Below are 18,327 nucleotides of genomic sequence, written 5' to 3'. Positions count from 1 at the left end.
ATAGAACAATTATGCTGAATAAAAGTGATTTAGTAGCGCTAACTCAGCATTTATTAAAAGGTGGAATAAAAGTGCTAAAAGATAGTGCTATAAACGTTTATACGACATGATTATAGCACTAATTAGCGAAAATTGCTAAATAGTCGAGTTAACCGCTATTATACGATATATTGGTGTTTCAACAACCGTAACTCGGCTGTTATACGATTACAGGCTGAGTAAATCAATTCTTATACGACTATTTTGCTAGTTGGGTATGTATAGGACCTCTACGAAATTATCGGAATTCAATGCCTCTATCTCTCTTTATCTTGCTTTGCTGAAATTGGGGCTCTACTACGCTACCATAAATATAAAACGAAATTACCAATCACTAACGATAACGCATAAGGGTTCTGCAAAACCACAACGACATGGCTTGCGGTTTTTGATAGGTAGGTACCTACTCGTACATTGCGGCCTTGCGGTTGCGGCATTTGGTCAATTGAACGAAATTGTTGCGCCTTAGTAGGTAGTCGGCAATGTGTCCAAAACGCATACAACTACCTAGCGGTAACGTCTGTATAGTCTAATGTATGTACGTAAGATTTGCATACTCAGCATAATATTGTAGTTGTATACCCTGATCTCTTTGCAACTCAAATAGGTACATTAGGTAGATACCTATGTTTTTATTAATGAGTCAACTCATATATCCTGACCAACTAGATTGTGTACATGTTGATTAGGTTAAGATTAAAGAGACTAAATTTACTTTGAGGTTAAGACAAAATTGTCTAGATATGGAAATCCAAATTCCTGTAATTTAAAATAATTTACTACGGTCAAAATGAATTTCATAAAGCAACGAGCGCGTTCTCGAAAAAACTCTATTAACATAATTTCGGCTGCAGACAAGTGGAAAAATATCAATAGAAAGAAATCACGACGCGACGTGGATTCAGACTCAGACTCAGATGAGGACGAAGAAGATGCCAAGACGAGTGAGGTAGACTGGGAACATGAGTTCTTCCAAGAAAGATTAAACCGGCTCTCTTCTGATCAGGATATCGAAGTACAGCTTACCAAGAAGCAAACATTACTGTTAGCCACGTTACTTCCAGACGAGATCATACAAACGGAAAAGTTGGTTTCTAATGACTTGTCTCTGAATTTGAAAGATGTGTGTAAATATTTTCAAGAATGAATTTGTTACAGTTTTGATTCGACTGAACCGAAACGCTTCGTTGGCGTGCTTTTGATGGCCGACGTATCGGGATACACCGCACTGTCCGAGCGCTACAGTGCCACAGGCAAAGGCGGCACATACCGCTTAACTGCTACACTTAACGCGTACCTCGGCTCCCTCATAGAACTTATATACAACCACGGCGGAGACATACTGAAATTCGCAGGCGACGCCTTTTTAGCACTGTGGAAAACTGATAAACGGTCTTTTCTATGCCATACCATACACACAGCGATAACTTGCGCACTCCTAATACAACATTCGTTTTCATCCTATGAAACTGACGTCAAAGTAAGTCTCAAAGTAAAGCTAGCTATCTCAGCGGGCAATTTAATTTTTACCACAATCGGTAGCAAAATACCTATGAATTACGTTATTTTTGGGCTACCGGTAATCGAGGCTAAATTAGCCGAAAGCCTTTGTACTTCAGGTGAAGTAAAGTTAACGCCTAACGCCTGGGGCCATTGCTATTCACGAAATTACGACTACGTTATTGAAGAAAACGGGCACGTCACGATTAAAGCCATTTTATACGATCCTCGCGAGAAGGACGTTTCAAAACCTTTTGGGGGACTAGGGGCAATGGTCAAAACCAAAAGAAATTTCGCTGCTATTGAAAATCTTCCAGATTCTGTATGGACATCTCCAAACGGTTTAAGTGCTGAGAATGCAATAAAATATGAAGCGCTAACTTTTAGACAAAAGATTTTACTTGCTGAGGATCGTAATATAGGGCCAGATTTACGAAAGTTTATGATTCGTCCCGTGCTCACTCAGCTCGACGCGCTGCAGCCTTTGGAGTACCTCACGGAAATGAGGCAAGTATCTGTTTTGTTTGTAACCCTCAAACCCAGAAGTTGCCCGCATCAGCAGCTCATCACAATAGTCAACAATTCCTACGAGACTATGTGTGAAATCGTTTATAAATCAATGGGATGTGTGAACAAAATCATACTGTTCGATAAAGATGTGATGATTTTAATTATTTTTGGCTTGCGAGGCTTTAAACATGAATCTGAGGCTCAAGCTGCATTAAAATGCGCATGTGGTATAAAAAAAACTGTCGCTGCTCTAGACGGCGTGCGAGAGGTGTCTATCGGGGTGACCACCGGTCAGGTGTACTGCGGGGTCGTGGGGCATCCTTTGCGGCGGGAATTCACTGTAATAGGAGCCACCGTCAATAAAGCGGCAAGGTTAATGTGTTACTTCCGTGACAAAATAACATGCGACGAATCGACCTTCGTGAATAGCAAAATGTCCAGTAACGGATTTACTCTGCAACCGACAGTTGACCTTAAAGGTATTCTGCATGCAGGTAAAATTTTTGAATACAGTGAAGATATACGAGTTAAAGAGCTGTACGATATTCCGATGATACCACGACTTCTGGACCGAGCGGATGAGATGGAATACTTTGAAAATTGGATCGATGATGCCCATCATGCGTATAGAGATTTTGACGCTCTTTTGTTGGTTGGTGAACCAGGTATAGGAAAAACTCGATTAATAGAGTGGATGGCCCGATATACGCGAGGGTGCGGGCACAACGTGTGCTGTCTCGCATTGACCTCGATACATTCAGCAACACCATACTTAGCTCTAACTCAAATAATCAATCAGATATTAGGGCTTTCAGAACCAATTGAAGATTTCAAAAAAGAAGAGAAAATCGTACAGCTATTAAAAGTATACGACGAAGATCTTTGTTTTCTCAATGACGTTATTAAGGCTCGATTCGCGTATCACGAAGGAGTATACAGCCAGGATGCAAAACAACGTGAAGAAAAAGCCAAACATATATTCTCAAAACTAATGCAAAGCATACCTGATACACACGTCATATTTTTAGATGACTTACAAAGCTTGGATCAAGTTTCATGGGAATATATCACTATAATGATAAAATCACAGAAAATATTTACCATATTAACAGTACGACGAGGAAAAGTTAGCTCTGTACAAGAATGGCTGTACAATGTCTTTACTAACAATAATATAAGGAAAATAATTTTAGGCCCACTAAGCTCAAAATGGATTTCACCACTTGCTTGTCAAATATTAGACGTGGCTGCAGTTTCCAATGACTTATGCAAAGCACTACAATTGAAATGTAAAGGAATACCTGGAACCATGGAACTGTTCATTATACATCTATTCTCCAGCGGCGCTCTAGAAATAAAGAAAATTCAAGAGCAAGAACTTGACGAGTACCGCGACGACGAATTACAATTCCCACCAGCTGAACTTTTACATCCGCAGGCTATAAACATAGGCGACCAGCCTACTCTAGACCATTTGATACAAGAAAATAAAACAGAGGAAATAGGAATTTGTAGTGTAACTAAGAAAGAGCAGTTGAATACAAACATGAATGTAGAAACTACAGATGCATTGATAATGATGCAAATTGACGCGCTTACTCCTTATCAACAACTGTTGTTAAAAATTGGCTCTGTAATAGGAGATGTAATGTCACGAGACCTATTGGAAAATATAATGTACGAAAACAATAAAATAACAACAGCGAAGGCAATCAAAAGATTGTTTGCAATGCAAATTTTGACTTGTGCAAATACAAGAAACAGTAATAGATGGCACCGTAGGGCCACTAGGGCTTCGTGGAACAACAGCATCACGTCAATAGCTCCGTTACTATCATGCGAATGCACTTTTGATTTCGATCCTGAATGCAGTTTTGATTTACCCAAATACGCTTTTTGCAAACTATTGAAATTTAAAGGTAAAAAAATGAGAAAAACATTTTATGAGTTACTTCCAATGAATCAAAAAAAGGAATTTCATGCACGCATCGTTACTTATTTAGAGAGTAACAAACATAGATGTCGCAGTTGCGGTGGAACTATTATGGTTGTTCAGTCCCTAACGGAATTAGAGAATGAAGCCGAAAAACATATATTCAATGAAAGCTCCAACGGTGAAGATGACGAAGATAAAGACAACAATTCTAAAAAACAAAAGGATATAAGCAAATCATATTCTATGATTTCGGACTCAAATACAGAACCACGTTATAGTACTAGTGCTGCAAATGTACCAACAGAATCGTTACATGCAAGTTTCATATCAGATTCACAAACTGTTCCAATTTTGAAAACTAACAAAGAGGATTCGATACTGAGACGCCGATCCACTAAGAGAGTGACTGTTTCCAGCTTTGTCTTCAAAAATAGTAGCAGCTATCAGTTAGACACGTTTAATGTGTTTGATATGTTGCGTAAGGTGACAGAAGCAGAAAGTATGAGCGATTGGCACGAACTCGGTGTGATTGACAGCGATGACGAAGATCATAAAAACAAAGAACTATTTAGTATCAAAATAGAGAAAGGTGTTTCAGAAACAGATTTCACTAGGTGTACTTGTGCTGAACTAAAAATTATAATTTATGAACAAATGATTTATCACGCAAGTATAGCTGAAATGAAATTTAAGGAAATTGAATTCACAATTGAATTATGCTACCTATATCTACTTGCAAGTAATGTAGATGATGCACACCTAAAACTGGAACATGTTGAAACTTTGTGCAATCTCCCAGAAGTTCACGAAATTATAAACTCCTGTGACATAAAAAGATTTTTAGGGAAAATTTGTACTTTAAAAGCTGCTGCGTATCTTGCTATTGGAAATCACTCTGCCGCCAAACTAGCCATCGGAAGGGCAGTGCGTATTTACGGCATTAATCTTGATAATGTAGCGGAATTCCTTAAACTGCGTACTTTGGTAGATAAAATTAAAATAAAAAGAAAGAAATATCGATTAAACAAGGCGAAGATGACAGCGGATTCTATCCTGTGTTTAAATATTTGCACTTTACTGTATTCCGCCTTAGGAGATGGAACTGCAGCCAGATTATATGCATATAGAGCGCTAAAATTAGTACAGAAAATAGAATGCAATGTGGTAGACATGTGCGACGTGTTTAGCAACGCTATACATGTAGACCTCGTATTGGGATTTATAGAGCCAACAGCTGATACACTGCGTATAGCGATATCGAAATTACAGAATTTGCCGCAGCCTTTTCAGTCAGGAGATTTGTATGCTCTTGGGAAATTGTTTATGGCTGCGTTTCGTGCAGGGGTGGCGCGCAGCGCGCTCGCCTCGGCTATAAAAACAGCCTTTCGGGCAATGGCTGTCAGTCGATTTCTTCGTGCCTATAATGTATCTATGGAGATTATACCTGATTTATTTTACATTTTACTTTGTCGCCGCCGCATTACAGAAGCGGTCAACGTTCTCAAAGAAGCTTCGATCATGAGTAAAGAACGCAGTTCATTGGACTGCGAAACATGGTATTATGCACTGTGTATAGATCTGATATTAGATACTGGGTTCCACCTGGAGACACCTACTGAAATAAGTCGATACGCTGAGTATATGATACAAACCCCCGAGTCGAATGCTGGACGACGACGTCTCATGGCGGGGCTTTGGACTTATTGGCTACGAGCTGACCAGGAAAAAAGAGCCAAATGCTTTGAAGCCGAAGTTTTGGTATGGGTGTCACGAGAAGAAGAAGACGGATCTTTAACGACTCTCATAAGTTCAATGCGATTAGCTGAAGGTATGCTGGAAAGTTTAGCAAGGAAAATGGATGATTTGCGAAAGGTAAGTAATCAGAGTTTTGAATGTTTAGGATAACATGAATTTTGTCAGATGTCTTTTCAATTACGAATTTGGTTTTAGGTAGTTGATCTCATGGAACTGCGTTCGTTAGCGGACCAGAAGCTGGTTTCACTGGAACATGATGCAAAGATGTGCCGCGTAATTTATCCCAGGTGGATTACATTAAGAGCCAACTCACTATACTTGTCAGGTCGTCGTTCAGCAGCAACCACTGCATTTAATCAGGTAAATGTAGGTATAGTCATCAGCTATAGATATAGTTAAACCCCCCTTCCCTGCATAGCAGTTTCATGGCAGGGGGAGTAGAGATGGGTCCTGGGTATTTACCCAATCTTCACCAGGTAAATAGGTATTTACAATGGTATTTAATACCCGCCCTCGGGTGGTTTTATACCTATATCTAAGGTGAAATAAAAGATATGGTAAGAAAAAGTTCGATTAGTTAAGCCACGGATAGACTAGGGACAATTGTCCCACGACACGTGTCGCCAGCGACGTCGGGAGAAGTGCCGCGACGTTGGATGTGTCGGGCGAACATTGCTTGCCGTACATAATTATGATGTTGCCCGACATGTCGAGAGAAACGTATAGCGCCTTACTTAGCCGTAATTTATAATATTTCAATTTCACAAGGCGTCTTTCCAGATCTTATGAAATATAGCAAAGTCATACCGTTATACCTCTTTTTAAATCGGGTGATTCGAGTGATATGGCTAATTTCCGTCCAATATCAATACTTCCTGTACTAAATAAATTAAGTTTTTGAAAAGTTAATGTTAAATGATCTACTGGGTCACTTCAACAGACATACTTTACTTACAAGCAATCAGTTTGGTTTCACAAAGGGCCGTTCCACGACCGATGCTGCTTCGGTACTCATTAAACATATTTATAATATTTGGGAAAATTCTTGTGATGCAATTGGCATATTTTGTGATTTTTCTAAAGCATTTGATTGTGTGGATCATGGAACGGTCATTTTGAAATTAGAACACGAAACTTTCAGAAAATGCCCTAAGCTTTATGTCTTCTTACCTTAGCAATAGAACACAAACAGTTGTTGTAAACAAAACCCGGTCTAGCGGAACTGTAGTCCAATTAGGAGTGCCACAAGGTTCTATTTTGGGTCCATTCCTGTTTTTGGTTTATATAAATTATTTGCCATGTGTAGTACGAAATGTTTGTGAAATTGTTCTTTTTGCTGATGACACATCATTACTTTTTAAGGTTGATCGGAAATCTATCGATTACAGTGTAATTAACAGCACACTCGTTGATGTACTTAACTGGTTAACTATGAACAATTAGCTTCTTAATGCTAAGAAAACTAAATGCATTCGATTTTCTTTGCCGAATGTTAAACCAGTCGATACTAAGATACTTTTGAATAATGAATGCTTAGAGATGGTAGATAAAGCACTGTTTCTTGGTTTAACATTGGACAAAAATCTACAATGCAGTCCTCATATAGGAACACTAGCAAACAAATTAAGTTCGGCCACTTACGCCGTGAGGAGAATTAGGCAATTGACTAATGTTGAAACAGCTCACCTTGTTTATTATAGTTATTTTCATAGTGTAATGATATATGGTATTCTGGTTTGGGGCAAAGCAGCTGACATACAGACTATATTTGTCTTACAAAAGAGAGCCATTCGTTCTACGCGTATATATAATTTAAGAGTGCGTGAATCATTAAGAGAACTTTCAAAGAAATTAATATTTTAACTGTAGCTTCCCAATACATATATGATTGCATTATTTATGTTGTTAAGAATCTCTAGACTCCTTCACTAAGCATTCTGATATCCATAACAATAATACTAGAAATAAAAATAAGCTTGCTATCAGAAACTTTCGTGTTCGTAAAGTACAAAAGTCATTCATTGGGCAATGCATTCATTTTTATAATAAGTTACCTGAGGATGCTTCAAGATTACCCTTTCCAGCTCTTAAGAATTACTTAAAAAAGTCATGATGTTGAAGGCTTATTACAGAGTCGAGGACTACTTGACAGACAAACATGCATCAGATGCATGGTCCAAACCAGAAACTGTAATAAGAACAAGTAGCAATTAAAAGCATTGTATTATGTGTAGAAGTGTAGAGTTATAGGTGACACAGCTCAGGTAAGAAAGCACATCAAATTTTATGAAGGCATCTCATAACAATCAGTCAGATTCATATAATATGTATTCTCATTTCTTTTATTGACTTTATTTTGGTTTTGTAAGAATTTGATGTTTTCTGAAAGAGCTATGTATTTGTTGTATGATGTCATGTATGTTTTTTTTTTTATCAAATTTCTATAAAGTAATATACCTAGTACTGTGTATAATTGCATGAATTCTATAATAATTTAAATTGTATTTTTCTTATTTACTCGTAATGCATGTTAATTATAAGATATAATAATGTTTTGAAAAGATATGTCCCGCCGAGTTTGTTGCCGGTCCCATATTTGGATACCCTCCTCCAATTGAGGGGGGATTTCAATCTTCTCGAGGCAGAGGTGTAGGGTTGGAGCCGGTATAGCTTTATTTGACGATCATAAGCGCATTTTAATATGCCTACTTGAATAAACTATTTTTATCTTTTATCTTTATCTTTTAAATCCAGCAACGTCTCGGCACTTCACTCGACAACGACACGTGTCGTGGGACAATTGTCCCTTAGTCCAGAGGTGGCTTAGTAAGTATTAAACTTATTACAATACTTAGGTAAGTACGTTAAATATCTCAATTTAAACAAATGTAACGATTATATAAACACGAACCTTTGATGCCGTTTGGGCTAACTGCAAAGCGAGCGTACCTACCAATTATTTAATTGGACACACGGTCATCAACAGAAGCACCTGTAAGCGTTTCAGTGTCCGATCTGATATCGGATGTCGGATACGAATACGACCACATAGAAATAAAAAGTTGAAACTGTTTTTTTTATATTTATTCATATAATAATTGTTTGTTGTTCAAAAGAAAATTTTAATGCAAAAATTTAATAAGACTTGATCCATTAGGGCACTCTACCTACCAGCTGTTTGTCTCCAATAGTCATCCGACATGCGACACCGGACAGTGTGATGTCCAAATGATCTAGGTACACACGTATTTACTATTTATAACAATAAAAGTTGTGTTCCGATTATTTAAATTAGTACCTACCTATGCCTCTAACGCCTCACCTAACCTGCGTATCTACTTCTTGTAGACACTCTAGCTCAACATATTGCTTTTCGAGAATCATTCATGACCATGAAAATTTTTTGCACTTAATATGGGGTCATTGTGTCGGTCGTCAGTGGGTTCACCGTCCAGTGCCTGTTTCCGTCCACTTGGTGTAGTTGCTAACAAAGAATTGCGTATCGTTTGAATGTATATTATGCCTGTATAGGCATATATTCAAATTACTTATACGCAATTCTGTAGTAACTACGCTAAGTGGTCGGAAACAGGCACTGGACGGTGGACGGTGAACTGACGCAATGACTAATTGTAGCTAAGCTTGCGTACCATGTCAAACACTATACAAATATTTCAGGCCCTAGAGGAAGCTCGCAAGGTTCATAACCGATTGGAAGAAGCCATCACCCTGGCTGCGACCGGTCAGTCGACGATTTGGCTTTCCAACGCTAAGTCTGGACGCTTCATGACCTGGCGGGATGGAAATCAACTCGCGCGGGAATCCTGGCATCGCTATCTTTATAGGATAACTGCTATTCGATAACGAATAAATTTGGTAGATACCTACTTTCAAAACGTTATCTGCTTACACTTTATTTACGGGAAAATAACATTGCGCATTGCTTCCGACAATTTGCAATTTGGGTTTAGAATATTGGGTACACAACTTTAGGTAAACAGAATATGTGAATTCCTAAAATATTACTAAATAGGATAGGTTGACAGTTGACAAGAACTGGCACTGCTGGCACCAAATATCTTCAAGAAATACTAACGGATAACAAAATCTGTTCGCATTTCGCGCCAGTTAAAGCTAATTAGTGCGTTTAGTTTTTAACGATCTACCTATTTAGAAAAAGATAACTACCGCGCTTGTTAATAATGAGTTGACTACACAAAAGGTTTCAAAAGTGCACAAATAAATAAAAAAACGTATTTACTTAGGTTTGTGTAAGATACAATTTACATTTACAAACAAAAGATAGGTTAATAATATAATAACATAGGTCGTATCTTGGTAACGAAACGTAATACTGACATATGTGAGAGGTCATCGCCCGCGCAGGAAATTGACTGACAGTTGGAAATGTTGGAATGTCGGATGTTATCAGTCTCATCCACAAGTCTCATCTTACGAATTTATGTCTCATCTATATTCTGATCGTGTTATCTCTTTCTTTTAGTGTTTATCATAAAAGGGAAAGAAAAAGATGGGCATGTTATGTGAATCTCTCTTAAAAACAAATATGTTATCATCAATAACAACAAATATTATCAAATCGCTTGGTTACAAATTGTAAACTTTCGTGTGAGTTTCGTAAGATCTTGGTAAATGATAACAGTTGTCATAACATACCTATTTAGTTAATCCATGTGCGTGTGATTGGTTGGTCAAGTGCAAGTTCTTCTATGTCCAATAAATATATTGTACATAATGTCTGACACAAAAAAAATATTTCTTGGATCTATTGTTTCCTCGTCTTCATTTAAAGACTTGTCATTTGCCGGCTATCTGGCCACTGCGAATGGAAAGGCAAGTGATACTGTTGGTCATTAATTAGCAGAATTGTTATAGACAGCTTTTCAACTTATAAACGAAAAATTTTGTTAACTTTTATCTTTTAGATTACTAAATTGGGTTCAAGAGAAGAGTACAATTCTTTACAACAATCAGGCGCATTTGCAGACCACCAAACTATAACTTTGAAAACAGATCAGATACTAATTCCTGGGTTTGTGGATTGCCACACTCATGCCCCCCAGTTCCCTAACTTAGGCATTGGGCTTGATAGACCTTTGTTGGAATGGTTGGATAAATATACTTTCCCGTTAGAAAGTCAGTACAAAGATGTGGACTTTGCTGCCCAGGTTTACGACAAGGTTGTGGTAAGTAAACAGTATATTTATAATTATTCAAGAAAGCTTTGAGCGGTCCATGACCATAAACCTACCAAAATTATTACAAACTATTGTGGACATTTAATTCTGTGCTACTCCCAGTTCAACAGGAATTCATATAACATTTTAATCATAACTTTGTAAATAAAGTACTACTCAAAATTCATTTCAATCACTCAATTCAATTATTCTTACCATGTTTCTAGCAAAGACTTCTAATCAATGGCACCACAACAGCCTGCTATTTTGGCTCTCTGCATCTTGAAGGTACAATTGAGCTGGCGAAGACTGTGCTGAAACATAAGCAAAGGGCACTGGTGGGCAAAGTCAGCATGAACCTCAAGAATGATGCTGGATATTATAACGAGACTGCTGCTGAATTGGACCAAGTGGAGAAGTTTGTGCAAATGATTTTATCTTATAAGGTCAGTATTACAAAGAATACTTTTTTGAAGGATCAGGGCTCCATGTTTACAAAATTAAAAAAGGTTTCATATTATAAAACTATACATTTCAATTTTACAGCAAAATGTGAACTGGCCACATTGATGTTGTTGAGACACACTTGACCAATGAGAATATAGTGTGGTGTGACCAAGCTGCCAGTAAAATCTATGACTTTACTTTCAGCTCCACTAATATAGCTTTACTTTCCACTTGACGCAAAATCAGGTCAGCTAAGAGAAGCAAAATTCCATTCTTCATTTATTACTTCAAGGTCGTTTTTTGTTTGGCAAATTTAACTGGGAGTTGAGGTGTTATTTTGCTATAGTGTAGTGGCTTGCAATTAAAGTTAGACTTGTTTATTTTATTTTCAGAATGACTTAGTGCAACCAGTAATAACACCAAGGTTTGCAGTAAGTTGTGATGAGCCTCTGATGACTGGTTTGGCAAAGATAGCCCAGAAGTATGACTGCAGGATACAGGTTAGATAATTATTATAATTATAAAACATATACCTGAGTAGCAAAAGGATACAATTTCGACTATGCAGAATTTTTATGTGTATTGTTATTGTTTTAGAGCCACATATCTGAGAACCTGAAAGAAATAGAATATGTGTTAGAAATGTACCCATCTTGTACAAGTTATGGAGAAGTATATGACAAAAGTCAAATCCTCAATAACAAGGTAAATATTTTTACAAAATACACACAAATTATATAAGCTGTCTCATACATTTGAGTGTAGGGTGAACACTAGCGACATCTTGTTAAAAAGCAAAACAACTAAAAACTATTGAGTACCTACCTAAAATAATTCCTTGCAGTCGCTGTTCACCTTTCAGGGTTACAGTATTTTCGGATTTTTGTCCAGATTTCGTGTGGTGTGTACAAAATACTGACTTTTTCAGAAACTTGACTTCTGTGAGACACAGACAGATTAAATATATTAAAAACGGGTGACTCACGTATTTTAAGTCGAAAAACGCTCGACATGTTTAACTCCGTACCGAGGAGTGTCATCAGGAGCTTGCGTTGCGTTGGAGCGTTTCTCGACTTAAAATACGTGAGTGACCCGTTTTTAATATATTTAATATTTCCAAAAACTTGATTTTATTGCATACAATTTTTCTTAAAAATGGGCACAAACAAAACAACCATATTAAAATTTTGCCAGATCAAAACTGTTTTTTGTTTATATCCCGTTTTGTCATTAGTTTGAATTGTTAATTTTCATGTATTATGTCCCCAACCTTATTGGAATTGATAAAAAAGTAGTTACAACTATGTATGTATTTCCAGTGCATCATGGCCCACGCGGTCCACCTAACCGAAGCAGAGATGTCGCTGCTGGCGGCGCGAGGAGTGTCGCTAGCGCACTGCCCCGCATCCAACACGCGGCTGCGCTCCGGGCTGTGTCCCGTGCGCAAATACCGCCAGCGAGGGCTGCGCGTGGGCTTGGGGACAGGTAGATATGGTCGAATACTTCGCTGCCAAGCCATTATTCTGGGGTTGTCATGTCACTAAATTTATAGCTACTGTGAGGTGATCGCCTCTTTATTACAAAAGAAAAATTATTTGTGGCCAAGCTATATCAGCGCCGCCTAAGGGCCCTTTCAGACATGTCAAAAATTATGTTGTTGAATGAAAAAACTAAAAAAATCTGTGCATAATTAAAATACATATTTTCTAATGAACGTAAGATTCCCTATTTCTATTTATCTTATTTTAAAAATATCCATTTCTATGGAAGTCGTAATGTAGTAAAACGCATAGATAATTCTCAGGCGCAGCGTTGTTAGACCCCCCAAGATAGGGTGGTAGACAAGGTGGACTGTGATGACCAGTGGCCTATTTTATAAAGCTACAAGTTACAATTTACAAGCGGAAGTCTCGTTCTAACACATAGGGTTAGAAAGAGACTTCCGCTTGTAAATTGTAACTTGTAGCTTTATAAAATAGGCCACTGGTATAGGACGCGGGAGTCCGCTGGATGCGGGTGGCGCAAGACCTGTCATTGTGGCACTGTTTGGGGGAGGCCTATGTCCAGCAGTGGACGTCCTCTGGCTGATATGATGAATCCTAAGGCGAGAGATGCGATGCTGATTTTTATACCCATGTTAATAAGGTTCTTATGGTACCTACAGACGTGTCAGGCGGAGACAGCGCGTCGATACTAGATGCTGTGCGCAGGAGCATGGACGTGTCCACGCATCTGGACCTGCAGGCGGGAGGAGACAACGCCATTAGCTGGAAGGAAGCGTTTTACTTAGCGACTATGGGAGGCGCTGAAGGTACTATTACCCCCTATTCAGATTTTTTTTTAATTACTAATGTAGAATGATAAGACAGATGAGGACAAAGGAATTGTAACATTTTTGATTAATAACAGCATTAGAAATTTACTGTTTGGTCTTCAGAATGTTACAAGTAAATGTCATTAAGGGGATAGGGGTCTTTTTCTTATACCCACATAGCACGATAACCGGTATTTTTACTCCACAGCTCTAAACCTGGATCACAAAATCGGCAACTTTCAAGTGGGCAAAGAACTCGACGCTCTTCTGGTAGACGTGTACGCCGCCGGCAACATCGACCGGCACGAGTACACCCTGGACAAGACGGAAGAGGAACGCGTCGCAAGCCTCCTGCAGAAGTTCGTGTATCTGGCCGACGATAGAAACATCTTGCAAGTTTACGTTAAGGGCGAATTAGTCAAAGATATAAGCAATTGAGTAAGGTTAAATACGTTGGCAAGTGCGCCTACAGATAAAAATATATTGAGAAGTCAATAAGTGGAACTGTTTGTGTTCGGTTGACGCACTGTACCCAGTGAAGAGAAATTATATTAGTAATATTAGATATAGTTCGTTTTTTTTAGCATTAGAAAGAACTTGAAAGAAGGTAAGCGATCAAGACATGTCTTTTAATTGAAAAACGCTTTTTAAAAATCAGTAACTATTACTTATGAAAGCAGAAGAATATAAATGATTGTATTAGATTCATAACTGTTACATATTTGCCGTAACTTATTTTTAAAATGTGTTTTTCCATTAAAAGACATAAAGATTGTTTACCTTATTTCTAATGCTAAAAAAAACGAACTTTAGGTATGTCGCTGGAAATTAATAAATGCAATAACTTTAATTTATTATTTTTTATTCTCGTGTAATTTCTTTATAATTCGTGTAGAAAATGTGCAAATAATGTGACAATAACAACTGAAATTAATAAGCGAAATACCATATTGAATACTATCAAGAATCAATATTAAATTGGATTCCATTTAATTTCAGAAATACATTTTATAATGTCAAAGAAAGTTAATGAATTTCCGTTACGTTTAGTAGTAAAAATATTATATAGAAATGCTTTTATAGTAACACTGTTATTATTTTGTTAAAGCTCTGAGATCTCTTATAAAAGTTAATGAAAAAAGAATTATAATACTCAAATGCAACTGGTGTTGTTGAAAATACTTAAGTCGGTGGAATGATCTGACATTCAAGTATTCGAGTGTCATTAATAAATTATATAAGTAATAACATAAACAGTCTTATAAAATGAAAAATAATCTATCTACATTTTAGAGCAACTTATACGTTATTGTACAAAATAGTAGAATATAGCTATGTTAAACATGAGAAATATAATTCTATCTAAAAAAAATAGGACGCATTGAATCATAAAGTAATACACTAATGGTTAATTTATAAAAAAATGTTCGCTGTTGCTACCACGGCTTTTGTATACCATTTCGTAAAGCCCGCTCGTGGTAGCAAAAGCAGTAAGTACCAACAGCAACACACTTAACTGCCCACATGTTGATCTCATGTTATTGTTCCTAGGTTAACCGTCAGTAAAGTATGTGGCTGATGGTACGTCGCGCCACTGTCATACACGACGACACTATTAACCTACTACAATTGTTTTCCTATCACTACTCAATGAACACAGGAACTTGGGCGTGCAAATCCGAGAGATGCAAGCCCGTTCTTATACTTTATTACAACATACACATCTAAGTAGGCTAACAATACAACCCTTCTAGCAGTATTCGGAACTCTACGCCCTTCCCGCTACAGTATGGCCACAGAACAACAGGTATCACACAAAAACCACCAATTTGTTTAACATTCGTTATATAACACACGTAATGTCACATTACGCATACATATATAGCTATATTTGATGATATAAAAACAGTGTGATGGTTTCATCAGGCAACGAAAAGCAGGCTAACAACTGCTTAAAACCTACTTACATATGTATAAAACATAAATTGCTGTCTTCTAACATCTTACTAAATAATATTGAAGCAATCAGATCATGTTCTGAAGTTTAGTCTCATATGTTAAACAATTACATGTCTTTTGACTTGCATTGAATAAACTAACCTAAACAGTCTTAAATATATGTTATATATTATATAACTAAAACATCCTGTGCGAACCAATGTGCATAACAATAATTTAAGTTTTTATAAAGTAAATTAGTAACGCGAGCATAATTTGAATAACAGATATCTACAGTAGGGCCAAAGTTTAGATATTATCACCGTCATAAAAACATTTTCCCTTGTTTCCAATTAAGTATGATACGAAGAATACTTTATGCCGCTTTAATAAACGATGTCTTGCTGACACAAGCCACAATAGAAAACTTTTCACAATCATCCTAGCACCTCACATTGCAATGAAGAATTTATAAAAATACTCCTGTGGTTCCGGAATAAAAAACTCAATTTTGTACTATCCAATAATATATATAAAAAAGTATTCAGGAGGTACTTGTTGAAGTAACATCATGTGTTAGGTTTAATATGAAGGGATATTTTTGTAAAAGTATCAAAGTTATTACTAAAAAATTCAGTCTTTTGCGTCTGGCTCAAATTTTGGCGAATAGATACCATAAATTACTATCTTCGTTTTAAAGAATAAGGAAAAGTGAAACAATCCATTTTTACGGACTAGGGAACTATTGGAATATAATCTAAATATGAGCAAAACTCGCGATCGAAGGACTAATTGATGAATGAGGTAGATAGAACATAATATAAAACGAAATAAAATTTAAGATAGAAAATAAATTTTGTTCGTAATTTACCATGTTCCAAAGAAACTATGGTAAGATTATTTTGCGTTAAACACTATCTAATTATATCTACGTTATATATTTACAGGAATGTATTAAACATTGTGATATCGAAGTAATTGGGTACTTCATTAAAAATCAATTCTTTGTCCCAATATAACTGAACCTCTACCTATAGTAATATAGCTGATAACAACTAAGCGATCAATTCTCATAATAAATTCGATAATATATTATTTATACAACGTTACAGCAATAGCACAATCGAACAAAGGCTTATGTCATAAAATTTACGATATTAACAGAATCTAAAATTGCTCGTTATTTCCTGTACTATCTTATACTGGTATACTTGTTAATATTTTTAAATAAACGAAACAAGTGTTAAACACATTGTAAAATGCATACGTGCGGCACATTACATTATTTGAGAAACAGATCATATGAGACTTCAAGATTTAAAAGGCTATTGTAAACCTACCTATTTTAAATTAATGCTTAACTTATTGCAATGCGGCTCACCACTCATTACAATAATCAATGTAACATTTGTGATGATGTTCAATATCCTATATAGCTTTTTCGTCATGCAAATAAAATGAGGAAAACAGCATGCCAGTTTTCATAAAAATGCAATACTATGAAAACTAACATAAAACACTAACTATTATTACAAATTGACTGAACTATGGTAGGGTCTTGTTTACAAGTCGTTTGAGTAATGCTGCGCATTTAGGGAAAGATTGTGGTAAATTAAATCCAACGATTTCCATTCCTTCACAGGTCTAGGTAGTTCGTTTTGGTAGTCGTAAGTGTTGTAACATATTATGAACACAGGTCGCCTCGTGGTAAAGGGCTCTGAGATCTATGGACATACGCAATGTAAAGGTTCCCATTGCGTTTCCATTAATGTCGTTTCGATTACAATGGTTTAAAGATCGATATCTGCTTACGCAGTCGGGAATGGTGCTTGATAAGACAATTCCGAGAAATAGTTGGTATGTAGTATGTATCCTGGGAGCAATAGGCGGCCTCTGCGAGGCTGGAGGCCGAAGAGAATATTCACTAACATGGAGCCTCAGATGCTATTCGGTGACGCGGTCACACTTCAGGTGACACTGCGAGGCCGAAGACTTAGATAACTAACAAGAAGCCTTATATCAGGTTCAGTGCCGTGCTTCGGTGTAGGCACTCGAAGATACTCGATGTCGACCGTGATCTCGCGTCAGGCGGTTATTTTACGAGGCCGGAGAGCGAGTGGAATCTTAGTATCAGACGACTAACTGTTAGTGTGGTGTATTTAAGGAAGCGATAGTCGATCACTGCGAGGCCGAAGACTTAAATAACTAACAAGAAGCCTTAGATCAGGTTCCGTGGCGCGCTTCGGTGTAGGCACTCCTAGGTAGGTGATATCGACCTTGATTTCGCGTCAGGCGGTTATTTTACGAGGCTGGAGAGCGAGCGGGACCTCAGTGTCGGAGTGCGTGAGCGCGCGGCACGCGGCGCCGCCCGCGCACAGACGAGCGCGCCGGGACCGCCGCCGCGAGCTGCGACGTTCGCCACCTGCCAGATAATGCACATGTAAATTGGTCTTTGGATATGTTCAATTGGGTATGGGTATAGAGTTGTAACAGAATAACATATTGAAACTGTGGAACCATCATTATTTATCCGGATAAATCTGCTTTGAAGTTGCGCATGTGAATGTGCCGGTTTTAGCGTAAAATAAGCGCAGATTGGGGCTTTATATACTTAAATTTCTGACGTATTTACTCTTTTTTTTTTCACAATAATGTTTTCTACTACAAATCTCTACCATACTTACGTAGAG

The 18,327-nt window shown here is 37.3% G+C and overlaps 3 protein-coding genes across 9 annotated transcripts in view; 2 read left to right on the top strand and 1 right to left on the bottom strand.

The window, feature by feature from the left end:
* The window catches only part of LOC134795439 (uncharacterized), a 125,350-nt gene that overhangs the window by 83,281 nt on the left and 23,742 nt on the right, over nucleotides 1-18,327 (bottom strand). For 3 of the 6 annotated variants that reach the window (XM_063767281.1, XM_063767310.1, XM_063767293.1), the window contains one exon: nucleotides 14,545-18,059. In XM_063767281.1, the coding sequence (XP_063623351.1) occupies nucleotides 17,926-18,059 (134 nt within the window). In that variant the 3' untranslated portion in view covers nucleotides 14,545-17,925. Of the gene's footprint in view, nucleotides 1-14,544; nucleotides 18,060-18,327 lie in introns of those variants that run through there. The other 3 variants (XM_063767317.1, XM_063767301.1, XR_010144817.1) reach the window with 2 other exon arrangements.
* LOC134794766 (adenylate cyclase type 10-like) lies at nucleotides 737-9,639 on the top strand. Of its 2 annotated transcripts, none has more exons than XM_063766553.1 (4): nucleotides 737-1,125; nucleotides 1,198-5,857; nucleotides 5,936-6,100; nucleotides 9,419-9,639. In XM_063766553.1, exons 1-4 carry the CDS (start codon nucleotides 830-832, stop codon nucleotides 9,602-9,604), a joined length of 5,307 nt encoding a protein of 1,768 aa, XP_063622623.1. In that variant the 5' UTR covers nucleotides 737-829; the 3' UTR covers nucleotides 9,605-9,639. The 2 variants fall into 2 exon arrangements, with proteins under 2 accessions (XP_063622623.1, XP_063622627.1); XM_063766557.1 differs by having other exon boundaries at nucleotides 988-1,125; nucleotides 1,182-5,857.
* Nucleotides 10,496-14,787, top strand: LOC134796671 (guanine deaminase). The gene is made up of 8 exons (XM_063768823.1): nucleotides 10,496-10,594; nucleotides 10,687-10,947; nucleotides 11,166-11,384; nucleotides 11,778-11,885; nucleotides 11,983-12,090; nucleotides 12,705-12,870; nucleotides 13,550-13,696; nucleotides 13,908-14,787. The coding sequence occupies exons 1-8, from the start codon at nucleotides 10,496-10,498 to the stop codon at nucleotides 14,135-14,137; spliced, it is 1,338 nt and encodes a 445-aa protein (XP_063624893.1). The 3' UTR covers nucleotides 14,138-14,787.

The sequence above is a fragment of the Cydia splendana genome, chromosome 1 (genome assembly GCF_910591565.1).
Source record: "Cydia splendana chromosome 1, ilCydSple1.2, whole genome shotgun sequence".
NCBI classification, from domain to species: Eukaryota; Metazoa; Arthropoda; class Insecta; order Lepidoptera; family Tortricidae; genus Cydia; species Cydia splendana.
The sequence above is the reverse complement of the archived record's forward strand: the minus strand, read 5'-3'. Positions and strand labels throughout refer to the sequence as shown.

Bases quoted from the DNA above. Each gene is read 5' to 3' on its own strand.
- LOC134796671 (XM_063768823.1), top strand. From the start codon at position 10,496: ATGTCTGACACAAAAAAAATATTTCTTGGATCTATTGTTTCCTCGTCT. The intron at 10,595-10,686 runs GCAAGTGATACT...TTTATCTTTTAG, and splicing joins TGGCCACTGCGAATGGAAAG to ATTACTAAATTGGGTTCAAG. The intron at 12,871-13,549 runs GTAGATATGGTC...TGGTACCTACAG, and splicing joins GCGCGTGGGCTTGGGGACAG to ACGTGTCAGGCGGAGACAGC.
- LOC134794766 (XM_063766553.1), top strand. From the start codon at position 830: ATGAATTTCATAAAGCAACGAGCGCGTTCTCGAAAAAACTCTATTAAC. The intron at 1,126-1,197 runs GTTGGTTTCTAA...AATTTGTTACAG, and splicing joins GAGATCATACAAACGGAAAA to TTTTGATTCGACTGAACCGA. The intron at 6,101-9,418 runs GTAAATGTAGGT...CAAATATTTCAG, and splicing joins CAACCACTGCATTTAATCAG to GCCCTAGAGGAAGCTCGCAA.